We start from the raw sequence: 14,112 nt of genomic DNA, 5'->3' as shown, positions 1-14,112 counted from the left end.
TGAATGACAAGTGTTATGAATGCACTTTATTACAATGGCCCCCGCACACTCTTCCAGCATTTATCCATCGTTAGCTTCCGAGATGGGCACAAAAAAGCTGGAGTAACTCAGTGGGTCAGGCGGCATTTCAGGAGAAAAGTCATAGGTGACGTTTCAGGTCGAGACCCTTCCCCAGCTTCAGCGAATGAACAGACCGATAAACGTACCTAAAATCTGAATTTCTATGTGAAGATGATTAATTTTCCTTTTGGGATAATAAGATCTCCTTAAGTAGAATTGCTGCCTTACAGAGCCATCATCGTGGGTTCGATCTTGACTTCCAGTGCTGTCTGTACGGAGTTTGTACGTTCTCTCTGTGACCGTGTGGGTTTTCTCTGGGTGCTCCGGTTTCCTTGCACACTCCCAAAACGTGTATGTTTGTAGGTTAATTGGCTTCTGTAAATTGTCCCTAATGTATAGGATAGAAATAGTGTTTGGGTGACTGCTGGTCGGTGTGGGCTCGATGGGCTGAAGGGCCTGCTTTCATGCTGCATCTATAAACTAAACTAATTAGTTTTTCTGTTAAAATGTATAAACAAAAACTGTGGATGCCGGTTAATAGGCACAAGGTGACACACACACACACACACACACACACACACACACACACACACACACACACACACACACACACACACACACACACACACACACACACACACACACACACACACACACACACACACACACACACACACACACACACACACACACACACACTTTCAGAGTTGGGGAATCAAGAACTAGAGGGATTAAAGTGCTGGAGTAACTCAGCAGGTCAGGCAGCATCCCTGGAGATGTATGAGGAAGGGACTTGACCCGAAACGTCACCTGTCTATGTCCTCCAGAGATGCTGCCTGACCTGCTCAATTACTCCAGCACTTTGTGTCCTTCTCTGTGAAGGTGGCTAATGTTTCCATTGGGATGTTAAGCTCTCCCTACTTTAAATAACTCATGGTGAATCTCTGGAACTCTCTGCCACAGAGGGTATAGGGCCAGTTATTTTCATGTTGAGTTAGATGTGGTCCTAAGGGGATCAGATTACTTTGCAGGTAGGGATACTGAGTTGATCTTCCCCCATGATCATATTGAATCCAGGCTCGACCGACTGCTCCTGTCCTAATTTCTATGTTTTTTTCAAGTCCTATGTAATGATGGTGAATTTTCATGTTGGAGTATTAAGATCTCATTACTTTGGAGAATTCCATCTTCCCCCTAGATAGTCCAGACACTGCTTTCAAGCTTTTCAACATTTGGGAGGTTCTGTTTATCAGTTAATATCACTGCTCCCCAACCCCACCAAACCTTGCAAAATTTATTTGGTTCTGCATAGGCCCAGTCTGTGCTCAGTACCAAATGATCCAATTGTGTGTGTGTGTGTTTGTGTGTCTGTGTGTGCGCTTTAAAGAAAGCAAAGATGTTGAACAATTTAGCTGGTTTGCATTTAATTTACAAATTGTGAAATGGACTCGGTTTCACCTTTGAGCAGGGAGAAGGAGAGAGAGAGAGAGAGAGAGGCTGCTGCTAAGGTCTGTTCCTCATTAAGGGCCTGCTCACTGTTATTTGGATGTTCTGGCCTGTAGTAATCTTAACGTTACCGTGGTGTGTTAAGTGTAGTGACTGGGCATCAGACTGTGGCAGTATTTCCGCTCCCACCTCCCTCATCCTCCCCCACTTCAAGTGTGGATTGATGGAGACAGGAAATGGACTGGAGGTAGTGGCAGCAGCTGTAGGAAGCATTCCCCCTGCCTCCATCCTCACCCCCCATCCCCACCCCCCCCCCCCCCCCCCTCCACTCCCAATCTCCACCCAACCTTTTGCAAAAGATGCATCACCCCAGCCAGACAAGTAACAAAATATATATTGCGGCACAGAGACAGATGAAATAACAGTGGCTGAGACATTAACTGGAGGCAGGAGATTTATATATCTCAATAACGATTTCTCTCATCCTGCAGAAAGGTTGTGGGAGGAATGGATAATTGTACTGATAGCAAGTTAATGTGGAGGGAAAGGAGAGAAGTAGAGACATTCTCTTAGACTGGAAACTTTAGATATTCAGCGCGGAAACAGGCCCTTCGGCCCACCGAGGCGGTGGCAACCAACGATCGCCCCGTACACTAACACTATCGCACACACTAATGTATACTTTGTACTGGGTACAAACCTGGGTCCTTAGCACTGCTTGGCACTGGAGTAACAGAATTTCATGAAAAATTGGATGTTATTTTACAGCCAAGTAAATCTGTTTCTCTGGGTCCCGTTACTGAGCCAGACCAAAATACAAAGTGCTTGAGGAACCAAGGCACTGTAAGGCAGCAACTCTACTGTACAACCCTTACCCAGGGTGTATCCATGCAGAGTACACCATTCTTGGTACTGGCAGCTTAAGACTGACCTGGGTTATATGACATTCCAGGTAAAACAGACGACAGACTTTGATGAGGGCGGCTCCACTGGTGAAGGTATATGGGACTGGTAACTGAATTAAAACCCCTCTATGCAAAAATGCTGTAATCAAACCGATCACTCTCTAAGGAGCACTTCACTTACTGAGAGTTGATTACGGCTTAACTAAGGAGGCAAAAGTCAAATAAATTACCCCAGGAGGCTGATCCTGAGGTGATTCATTCTAGGTTTATCAGAGACGTGTGTTCCAGTTACTGTTTACTCTGTCACTGTATGCTTTAAAAGCCTTTCAAAGATACCTATCCTCTGGTGAACCATATATGTGGCAGTTAAAAGTAAATAAAGACATCTGCTCTGGAATGTAAACTTGCGTTGTATTACATTAAGTTGAAGAAATGTTTTCAACAATAAACTATTAGAGTTCAACGCTGCCCTTGAACTGTATTACCAACTGCTGGATGTGTCTCCAAAGTCCATGCACAGACAGGGAGAAAACTAGAAGCCATCTCAAGGGCAACATGGTGGCACAGCAGTAGAGTTGTTGCCTTACAGAACCAGAGAACCAAGTTCGATCCTGACTATGGATGCTGTGTGTACAAATTGATACGTTCTCCCTGTGGCCACGTGGGTTTTCTCCGGGTTAATTGGCTTTGGTAAAATTGTAAATTGTCCCTAGTGTGTAGATTAGTGTTAGCTAGTGTATGGGGTGATCGCTGGTCGGTACGGACTCGGTGGGCTGAAGGGCCTGTTTTCACGCTTTATCTATAAAGCCTACATCTCGTTCCCTATCTTTTATCGGACTTTACTGGACTTTATCTTGTGCTAAACATTACTCCCTTTATCCTGTGTCTGTAAGCTGTGGATAGCACACAACAATAACATGCTTTTCATGTCTACCTTGCTACACATGACAATAAACTAGACTCTAAAAAGCTAGGCAGTGATGCTGAGAGTAACTTCCTCTTTTCAATCCTGCAGTACCTCGACAAGGAATGGACTCTGTGGGATCGTATTGACGTAAACGGCATCAAACCTAACGGCGATGAGATGACAGTGGCAGAATTCCTGGATTATTTTAAGGTGATTCGAATGTCTGTGTTAATTTTTTTGTTTTATTATCTTGAGCTAGGCAGTGTGGGCTAATGTACATGGAGGGAGAGAGAGAGAACTAGAGGCACCCAGTGCCCTTAATAATGCGCGTAGTTTGAATCAAGAAAAATAAAGAAAGATGTTTATACTATGAGAAGCCCATCTAAATTAAAATAGTGTTCAAGAAGGAACTGCAGATGCTGGAAGATCGAAGGTACACAAACATGCTGGAGGAACTCAGCGGGTGCAGCAGCATCTATGGAACGAAGGAAATAGGCGACGTTTCGGCCCGAAACGTCGCCTATTTCCTTCGTTCCATAGATGCTGCTGCACCCGCTGAGTTTCTCCAGCATGTTTGTGTACCTTAAATTAAAATAATATCTGATGGGTCTAACTATGTATTTTAAAATAAAGGAGACCAAATGAGAGTGAAGGATAGGTTAGTTTATTTTAAGTTAGTTTAGTTTACTTTAATGTCACGTGTACCGAGGTACAGTGAAAAGCTTTCTCGTTGAGTGCTATCCAGTCAGCGAAAAGACTAGACATGATAACAATCAAGCTGTCCACAGTGTACAGATACAAGGTAAAGAGACAATGTTTAGTGCAGGATAAAGTCCTGTAAACGAGTTGAGCGATCGTAATGAGTGGTCGCAGATCCACTTCTGGGACCAGCACACGGAGAATCACCAGGCCGGGTGCACGATATAAATATAAACTGAGAATTATTCTATCATTGTAGTACCTCTTTCCCAATGCCAACCTGCTCAAATACACATCCTCCAGCACACCATATCTTTGTTTTAACCCCCCACTCTTCAATTACAAACCAAATACACTCTCCTCTCAATCGTCACATATTTCGTAAAGCAGTTCAGGTGGAAAATGAATGTGCGAATATTGTTAAAGACCTTTTGAGCTACATGGTCTGTTTCTCTGCTGGACGTTTCAACGGCACTTTATTTGTCACATGTACCGTAGTGCAGTGAAATACAATTCAGTGTAAGTATCACCCATACATCACTATCACCATACATAAGCACTTAGATACCTCTGAGATAAGCATCTCAGACACCGTACAAGTGTACAGCAGCAGTACACTGAGACAGTATACAAAGTCATCAGCTTTTGGTCAAATTTTGAAGTCCCAGTTGTTGAAAGTGCAGGGTTCTTGACTTGACCATGAAGGCCTGTTGTCCTGGCAGTGTTGCAGGGTCGGCCTGGCCAAGCGTAGCCACGGTGTCCTCCACCGCTGTAGGCCGTGTCCGGTCCACATGCTCGGCCTCATGGTGCGCACCCGGTCCACCGAGCCCCAGGCTGTTGTTGGGCCTCTAGCGGCCCACTTCACCATTGAGGTCCTGTACTTCCCATCTGCCGCCGGTCTGCTTACCGTCCCCCCCTGTCCGACTCTCACCTGGCGGGCGAGCAAGGCCAGCTGTCAGGTGTGGCTACTACGGCACGCTGAGGGCGACTTACTGCCGTGAAGAGGTCATCAGCCTTGCTCCTCTCAACCGCCGTTGCCGGCTCCCTGCCCTTCGACCTTCCAGGCTGGACCCCGGTCCGCAGCGAGTGAGCCGGGACTTCCTGGTGGGTTCTGCATGTGTGTGTGTGTGTAAGTTATGTCCAACCTCCCACTTCATTTGTAGGGGTGTACGCAGGGTCTTTGGGGTGTACGCAGGGTCTTTGCACTGCCTGTGACGTAATTACTGATGCCATTCCCACTGAGTACTCATAAACAGGAAGCCTAATCAAATCTGCCATGAACCACAAACAGGAAGGGGGCGACACAGTGGTGCAGCTGATAGAACTGTGGCCTCACTGCGCCAGAGACCCAGGTTCGATCCTGACCTCGGGGGCTGCCAACATTCTCCTTGTGCCCATGTGGCTTTCCTCCGGGTGTTCCGGCTTCCTCCCACATCCCAAAGACATGTGGGTTTAAAGATTAATTGGCCTCTGTAAATTGCCCCTTAGTGTGTATTAACATGTGTAATAACTCCGGATCCATACATAAGTGTAAGTTGTTTATTATAGTAAACACACAGAGCTCAAATACATGGGTGTTGTAAGCTCGAGCTCAGCAACGAATCTAACTAGAGGCTGGACTAAAGGGCCTGTTCCACTTGGCCGTCATTTGCGAGTAATTGACGCGACATCATTTACACGTCATGACGCACGCGCATGATGCGCATTACGCGCGCGTGGTACGTGGTGACGTTGGCAGTGACACACGGTCGCACGCAGCGCCCCAAGATTTTGGGAATGACAAAATCTTCGCTCGCCATCTGTGTGATGCGCAAATGGCGCCCAAGTGGGACAGGCCCTTTACAGACTAGATAATATGAGGCTTCAACCAGATGACTGTTTGAGTACACAGCGATATGCAATAAAACTTGACATGGATCAGGTCAACTAATACTGACTGATCTGCAGTGTGTAGAGAATTAATGCAAACGTGGCATAAATAAAGGCTAGTGTGAACGGGTGATCGATGGTCGGCGTGGACTCGGTGGGCCGAAGGGCCTGTTACCATGCTGCATCTTTTCATCAATCATATTTCAGCGTCCGCAGGGTTAAAGTAACAAGGTTTACCTTATAAGCCGAGGCAGGATTGTTGTGACACCACAGAGGTAAAGAGTTAATAGACAGAAGATGGAAAAATAAATAGACCATCAAGAGGACTTATTGGGGAACCTAATAAACTAGTTAGTGGAGCTTTTTCTGGCGTCTTATGGACTGACAGGTCATCTTGGGTTCAATGGTAGCATTTGTTGCAGAGCAGAGTAATACTTGTTAGATCGACACAGATAGTGTTGTCAATAACACAACCTGCCCAGGGCTGCACTAGCAGTTTGCTGGTGTGCATTTATTTGCAGTGGCTGTTACTTTGGCAAACTTCCCACTGTGCCAGTGGTCAAATTGGTATCTCAGCCGAACCAGGATTGAAATGTGTCATGGCCTGGTTCGGCAAATTGACCATCCAGGAGCAAAGAAGACTGCACAAAGTGGTGAGCACAGCCACATCATCATGGGCACTGACCTCCCCACCATCGAAGGGATCTGCAAGAGCTTCTGCCTAAAAAAGGCAGCCGGCATCATCGGAGACCCACACTACCCTGGCCACACTCTCATTTCTCTCCTTTACAGGAACAGCTTCTACCCTATAGCCACCAAGCTATTAAACAATATAACCTCCAAATAAGCTCAGAATGACATAGGCATGGGCACTTTGGTTTTTGCCTTTTTACACTATTATTGTTTGTTGCTGCTGCAAGTAAGAATGTAATTGTTCTGTCGGGGACATATGATAATAAAACACTTGAGGTTTTAATGCTCAACACTCTTGCCAAACAGGCCTTGTCTATTTAGTTTTGTAAAGAATAGCAATGGTAGAATTTTTATTTAAATCAGGGTAAAGGCAAGGAGCAAAGCAAAGACTATCCATATGTGATCTGTTCCCAGGTAATTCAACCAGTTGTGAAACATGAACGAGAGCCAAACTGAGCTGCTTCAATGCAGATGACAAGGCCAACTGAATCTTTCAACCCACTTTTATCAGAGTGTCTGGAAAAAATAACTTGCTCTGGAGTAACAATCTGGCAGGCATCATTCATGTAATGTCAGTGGGGGCAAGTTTAGTTTCGAGATACAGCGCGGAAACAGGCCCTTCAGCCCACCGAGTCCGCGCCGACCAGCGATCCCTGCACACTAACATTATCCTACACACACTGGGGACAATTTACAATTAGACCAAGCCAATTAGCCGACAAATCTGTACGTCTTTGGAATGGAGCACCTGGAGAAAACCCTCGCAGGTCACGGGGAGAACGTACACACTCCACACAGACAAGCACCCATAGTCAGGATCGAGTCCAGGCATCTGGCGCTGTAAGGCAGCAACTCTGCTACTGGGCCACCAGGCCGCCCCTAGTGTTCTAACAAAGTGGGTGAACCTCAGCAGATTGCTGTCAGGCCAGGATCTAAACTGACATTGACACTTGTTACAAGTGTGAACATGCCACTGAGCTGCTACATCTGAACTGGACCGCTCCACCATTAGTGGATGAGAGAGGCTTTAAATGATGACAGAATGTTGTTAGTGGTTCTGTTTTATCGAGGAAAACAAGCCCTGGAGTCAAGGAAAACACAAAGAAAGCCTTGAAGCCTGTAAAGTGTTTTCTTTGGGTTTTTGGTAATTTACAGATCAAAGAATTATCAGCTGGAGTTGCCACAACTGACGAAATAATTATTAAATTCGTATTGAAATGTTCATAAGCCAGGTGTGGCGGTTTGAAAAGAACTTCCCTCCTCTCCCCTCAAGCTTTTATTTAAAAGCCTATAGTGCATGAATTGAAGGATTCATTGGGGAATGGGCCAAATGCAGGCAAGTTGGACCAGCCCAGTTTGGCATGGACAAGGTGCGCACGTGCTCTATGAGTACAGGTACCCCGTGCTTTATACGTGTTTGATTTATGTCTTTTTCAAATAATGTGCTTGTTTAAATAATATGTGGCACAGTGGCGTTGCAGTAGAGTTGCTGCCTCACAGCGCCAGAGACCAGGGTTCGATCCTGACCACGTGTGCTGTCTGTACGGAGTTTGTACCTTCTCCCGGTGACCGCTTGGGTTTTCTCAGGGTGCTCTGGTTTCCTCTCATACTCCAAAGATGTGCAGGTTTGTAGGTGAATTGGCTTCTTTAAAATTGCCCCTAGTGTGTGGAATAGAACGAGTCTGGGGGTGATCAGGGGAAGGCGCGGACTCGGTGGGCCAAAGGGCCTTTTTCTACGCTGTATCTCTACAAAAAAATATCAAAACCTAATTTTTGGAATAATGCGCTCAAATAAGATCATATCATAAGTGATAGGAGCAGAACTAGGCCATTTGGCCCATCAAGTCTATTCCGCCATTCAATCATGACTATCTATCTCTCCCTCCTAACCGCATTCTCCTGCCTTCTCCCCATAACCTCTGACACCCATACTAATCAAGAATCAATCTATCTATGCCTTAAAAATGTCCACTGACTTGGCCTCCACAGCCTTCTGGGGCAAAGAATTCCACAGGTTCACCACCCTCTGACTTAAGAAATTTCTCCTCTTCTCCTTCCTAAAAGAATGTCCTTTAATTCTGAGGGTATGACCTCTAGTCCGAGACTCTCCCACTAGTGGAAACATCCTCTCCACATCCACTCTATCCAAGCTTTTCACTATTCTTTATGTTTCAATGAGTTCCCCCCTCATTCTTCTAAACTCCAACCCAGTGCCGACAAACACTCATCATAGGCTAACCGACTCATTCCTGGATCATTCTTGTAAACCTCCTTTGGACCCTCTCCAGAGCCAGCACATCCTTCCTCAGATACGGTGGAGCAGCGGTAGAGTTGTTGCCTTATAGCGCTTGCAGCGCCGGAGATCTGGGTTCAATCCTGATTACGGGCGCTGTCTGTACGGAGTTTGTACGTTCTCCCCGTGACCGCTTGGGGTTTTATCCGAGATCTTCAGTTTCCTCCCACACTTGCAAGTTAGTAGGTTAATTGGCTCGGTATAAATGTAAATTGTCCCTAGTGTGTGTGTGATAGTGTTAATGTGTGGGGATCGCTGGTCGGTGCGGACTCGGTGGGACGAAGGGCCTGTTTCCGCGCTGTATCTCTAAATTAAAACAAAATATGGTTCTTAAAGAACGTGCTGCTTTGCAAGAACGTAACCCGGGTGTAAAACGCGAGGTGCCTGTAGATGGAAACTGCTCCCTTTTCGTAGAAAATTAAATTGTAATCCACAACGTTTGGGATTTTCCCCTCGCACAAAACACAATGAATGCTGTGTTCCCACACATGCTGCAGGGATGGAGAGATTGGGAAACTCCTCCTCAGTTTCCTCCCTGTCTTACTCTCTGAAGAATAATTCTCTTGACCTGTTCTCTTTATGGTTCTGCAGATGAAGCATAGTCTGGAGGTTACCATGATTAACTGTGGGACCTTGGTGGTGTATGCCAGTCACCAATCTCCGGCAAAGCTAAAGGAGCGATTAGCACTGAGGTGAGTACCTGTTCATAAGTTCATTAGTTCATTAGCCCTTACTAATCAAGAATCTGGCAATCTCGGCCTCCATAGCTGTCAAGGAACTGAAAGGTATGATCACAAAGACTGAAGTGAAAGTAACATCTGACTGTAGGCAATGAGCTGGAGTTTACTACTGTGTCTCAAATCTGGATAGTGTGTAAAGACTCTTATAAAATAATCCATGTGTTCATTAGTTCTAAGGCATAGGAGCCAATCAGCCCATCAAGTCTACTCTGCCATTTAATCATGGCTGATCTATCTTTCCCTCTCAAGCCCATTCTCCCCATAACCCCTGACACCCTCACTAATCAAGAAGCTTTCTTGTTATACTTCCTTCATTAACAAGAAAGTCTTGCGTTTATCCAGTGCCTTTCACAATCTCAATATGCTCCAGGGCCCTTAAAAACCCATTGTAAAGACTGGACAGGGAGTAGGAAAGGAGACATGTTTGCAAACATAATGAAGGCAGAGTATCGTTTTATGTTTTTACAGTCTCTGCACTCCTGCCTACTTTGGCTTAATTTAGTTTAGAGATATAGTGTGGAAGCAGTGGAAGCAGGCCCACCGAGTCCGCATCGACCAACCATACACTAGCTCTGTCTTACACACTGGGAACAATTTACAGAAGCTAATTAACTGTTGTTCACAACATTGGCGATGCCACATTGGGGATATTGTGTTCAGTTTTGGTCACCTTGTTACAGGAAGGATGCCATTAAGCTGGAAAGTGTGCAAAGAAGATTGACTAGGATATTGCTAGGACTCTAAGGTATCAAAGGTCTTTTATTGTCACGTGCACTAGTTAAGGTACCGTGATATTCGTATTACCAAGGGCCTGAGCTAATACTATACATAAAAACAATCAAGCAAAAGTCAAGTGGAGCGAAGAGAAAGATACAGAGTGCAGAATATAGTTCTCAGCATTATAACATATCAGTTCCATAGTATGGGCAGGCTAGAATGTTTTTCCTTGGAGTGCAGGTGGCAGAGAAGTAAACTTATAGCTATGCATAAAATCATTAAGGGAATAGATGACGTGAATACAGTCTTTTACCCAGGGTGGGGGAATCAACATAGGTTTAAGGTGAGAGGGGAAAGATTAAATAGGAACTTGAGGAACAACATTTTCACTCAGAAGGTGATGGGTATATGGAACAAGCTGCCAGTGGAGATAGTTGAGGCAGGAAATTTAAACTAGATTTAAAAGACACATGGACAGGTACATGGACAAGAAAGGTTTAGAGGGATGATGGCCAAAAGTGGGCAGGTGGGACTAGCTTAGATAGTGCACCTCGGTCGGCACGGACGAGTTGGGCCAAAGGGCCTGTTTAAGTGCTGCATGACTCCATGACCACGTGACTATGACTCCATATGTTTTAGCCATTCTAAAGTGTATGGTTCAATGCTGCTTCATTTGTCACATGTCCAACTGCAGAGTGAAACTCCTTTTGCATATATTACAGGTGCTGTGTATAAGTGAATAAAGTGTATCCTTATGCAGACTTAAAGACCAACGACAATCTTCCGGGACTGTTCTATGTATCTAAATTAATAATCTTCTTTTGGATTTTCGCAATACTCTGATGATATGAAAAGCCTCTAATGAAGAACAAGTGTGTTCACTTTCAACTCCCTCAATGGTTAGTAGGGAGGCACAGGACCCCACCTGGTTCCTGTTTAAAGAAAGAGGGTAATAAATCTTGGACGTCATCATTTAAAGGGCTCTGTGATTACAAGCAATTGTGTTGATCGCAAGATTATGAGTCTCAGCATCGTCTGTGCAGCAAACTGCTTGGAATTACTTTAATAAAGGACCATAGGCATTGTGGTGGGAGCTGCCACAATACACCTCTACAAAACAAAGTAACAGATGTCCTTCTATGTGAAGGTCCCCTTCCGCTAGAAATTCACAAGGTTATTGATTACTAACTGGCCTCTGCTTAGAGTCAAGTGATTGCCAGTTAAATTAAACCCAGACCTTCACCCTGAAGTCCCTATATAATGTTCAGAAAAAAAAGTAAAGAATTGTTTTGCTTCTTAATGATGGAATTAATGGTTCCAAGTATCTAAATGTGGATGTAATAATAATTAGATTATCTCAAGCGAGAAATTAATCATTGCCTCCATTTTATTGCCGTGTGGTTTACTTAATTTAATGAAACCTTGTTTAATGCATACAGTAAATGAGAGCATTAATGAATATAAATTATATAATAACATATTTAATAACTATAGCGGCATGAGAAACAACTATTTAACCCATCTCTTCTCCATGGCCTTTGATACCCAGTAAGATGTCGACTTTATTTATTTACTTGATTTAATTTCTTATTTTTTGATTGCTTTTATTCCGTGGCTATTATTTTTACTCATGTTTTATAAACCAGTTATGTCTTTTAATTTATTGTTTGCGCCTCATGTGAGCTGTTATGGTGTCTGTTTATGATGTCTTGTTTATTCTTTTGTACAGCACTTTGGTCAACATTGGCTGTTTTAAAGTGCTTAACAAATAAAGTTGGATTGGATTGGATTAAGTCTGAAGCAGGGTTTCGGCCCGAAACGTTGCTTATTTCCTTCGCTCCATAGATGCTGCCTCACCCGCTGAGTTTCTCCAGCATTTTTGTCTACCAACTATTTAAACATGCTTTGTTATGAACTTTACTAAGCATTGTAAGTTTTAATTTCTTAGTTAGTTGGTTGGTTAGTTAGTTGTTTGGTTGGTTGGTTGGTTGGAATAAAGGAGATTGGGTCGAAGATTTCCTGACTCCCTCCCACTTGCAGTGAATGAGTAGCACTCTCAAATCCTTCACGTCTCCTCTCCCCCTCCCACCCTCCTGAAGTGAAGAAGTCTTCCTTAAACCAAGGAGGGAGCGAGTGAGCTGAGGTGCACAAACCTCGGCTGCTACCTTAAGGAGTCTTCCGAAAACAAACTTGCTGATTTTCCTGTCCCGTTGAAGTTAATTTTCACTGCCTGGGATTTTTCTTGCTTGTTGTAACTGCTGGAGGAATCTTGCATTTCAGCTCATGTGTGTGGTTGCAGAGGCTGGAGGTTGCCCTCTGAGCCAGCAGCTGAAGGATGTAAAGTCTTAGCTGCAGGTTGACTGATGAAGTAAACATCCGCCTGCGGCTATTTCCTCTCTGATACAGCTCCAGGACATTTCCTACAGCTTTAAAAATAAAGCAGAGGATCTCTTGAAATGATCACATACACCAGACCATAGCAGTACCCTGCTACAGAGCGGGTGTGTGTGTGTCTGTGCACTCTGTGAGACATTCTCCAGTCTCACTGAAGTTCAGCAAGTTCATTTTCACTTTCAGTGTGCACTGACAAGGGTTTGCAAATGTGGATCTACAGTGTAGAATGTCAGAGAACCACTTTATTCTGTTCCTGCTGGTCAGCGTTTTATTAAATTCTCCAACAAATCTGTAAGGAGGGAATTAAACTGCTTTGATTCTTGCAATGAGTGTTTGCGAGTCAATAATCCATCTCCCCAACCTCCCCTTAGTTTTATGTCCATCGACTAGAAAATAAATAAAAATCAGAACAACTTAGCCCCAATTTTACAAGATCACACTAAATCTAAGTGACTTTCAAAGGGAGTTACATCCAACCGCAATCTTCAGGTGAAGTGAGATTAAGAATCGGCTTTAATTTGACTAAGGTTGGTGTGGGTCTCTGACTTTTCGAGGCAGAGCCTCCTGTAGATCCCTTCGATGGTGGGGAGGTCAGTACCTGTGATGGACCGGGCAGTGTCCGTCCACCTCTTTATGTAATCTCCTTCGTTCCTGGGTGTTCCAGTTGCCGAAAGCAGGCCGTGATGCAACCAGCCGAATGCTCTCTCCCGTACACCTGTAGAAGGAGTGCAAGAGTGTATCCAGGGTGGCGGATGAAATTGGTAGTCTGAAGATGGAGTTTTGTGGAGTGGAGTTGAACAATCAATCAATGGCTTTGTTCTTCATGTTTCCTACCTCCACAGTGAACCCTTGCATGAAGCAATCTGCATCACTCCCCTATACTATTTAATTGAAGGAACTGTCAATTAATTATGATTGGAGTTAGAATTATTTGCGTTTTGTGGGATGACACTGTAGCGTAGTGGTGGAGCTGCTGCCTTACAACCCAAAGGTGGAAGGGGGGGGGGGGGGGTGGGAGAAGGGGTGGTGGTGGTGGGGGGGGGGTGGTGGTGGGGGAAGGATGAGAGTTTTAGTAATAGTATAGATTTCCAATCTGCTATTTCAACATCAACTGTTCCACCTCAATGTTTGGCAGCATTAACTTGCCATCACTAGGTACGTTAGCATGGATAAGGTCAATACACAGAATCTGGAATAGGTAGGGTAAATGCAGTCTTATACCCAGAGTGGAAGAATTGAGTACCAGAAGACATAGGTTTAATGTGAGGGGGGAGAGAAGTAAGGGCAACCTGGGGGGCAACGTTTTACACAAAGAGCGATAGGTGTATGGAACGACATGCCGGAAGAAGTAGTTGAGACAGGAATTGGGACGGGCGATGAATCTGTGGA

The 14,112-nt window shown here is 44.6% G+C and overlaps 1 protein-coding gene across 1 annotated transcript in view; it reads left to right on the top strand.

Annotated features, from left to right (window-relative positions):
- The window catches only part of LOC129704922 (ubiquitin-like modifier-activating enzyme 1), a 222,492-nt gene that overhangs the window by 206,989 nt on the left and 1,391 nt on the right, over positions 1-14,112 (top strand). The window contains exons 24-25 of the mRNA XM_055648331.1: positions 3,427-3,528; positions 9,464-9,564. Coding sequence (XP_055504306.1) covers positions 3,427-3,528; positions 9,464-9,564 — 203 coding nt within the window. The remainder of the gene's footprint in view (positions 1-3,426; positions 3,529-9,463; positions 9,565-14,112) is intronic.

The sequence above is a fragment of the Leucoraja erinacea genome, chromosome 16, assembly GCF_028641065.1.
Source record: "Leucoraja erinacea ecotype New England chromosome 16, Leri_hhj_1, whole genome shotgun sequence".
NCBI classification, from domain to species: Eukaryota; Metazoa; Chordata; class Chondrichthyes; order Rajiformes; family Rajidae; genus Leucoraja; species Leucoraja erinaceus.
Note: the sequence above shows the minus strand (reverse complement) of the source record. Positions and strands in the feature narration are given on the sequence as shown.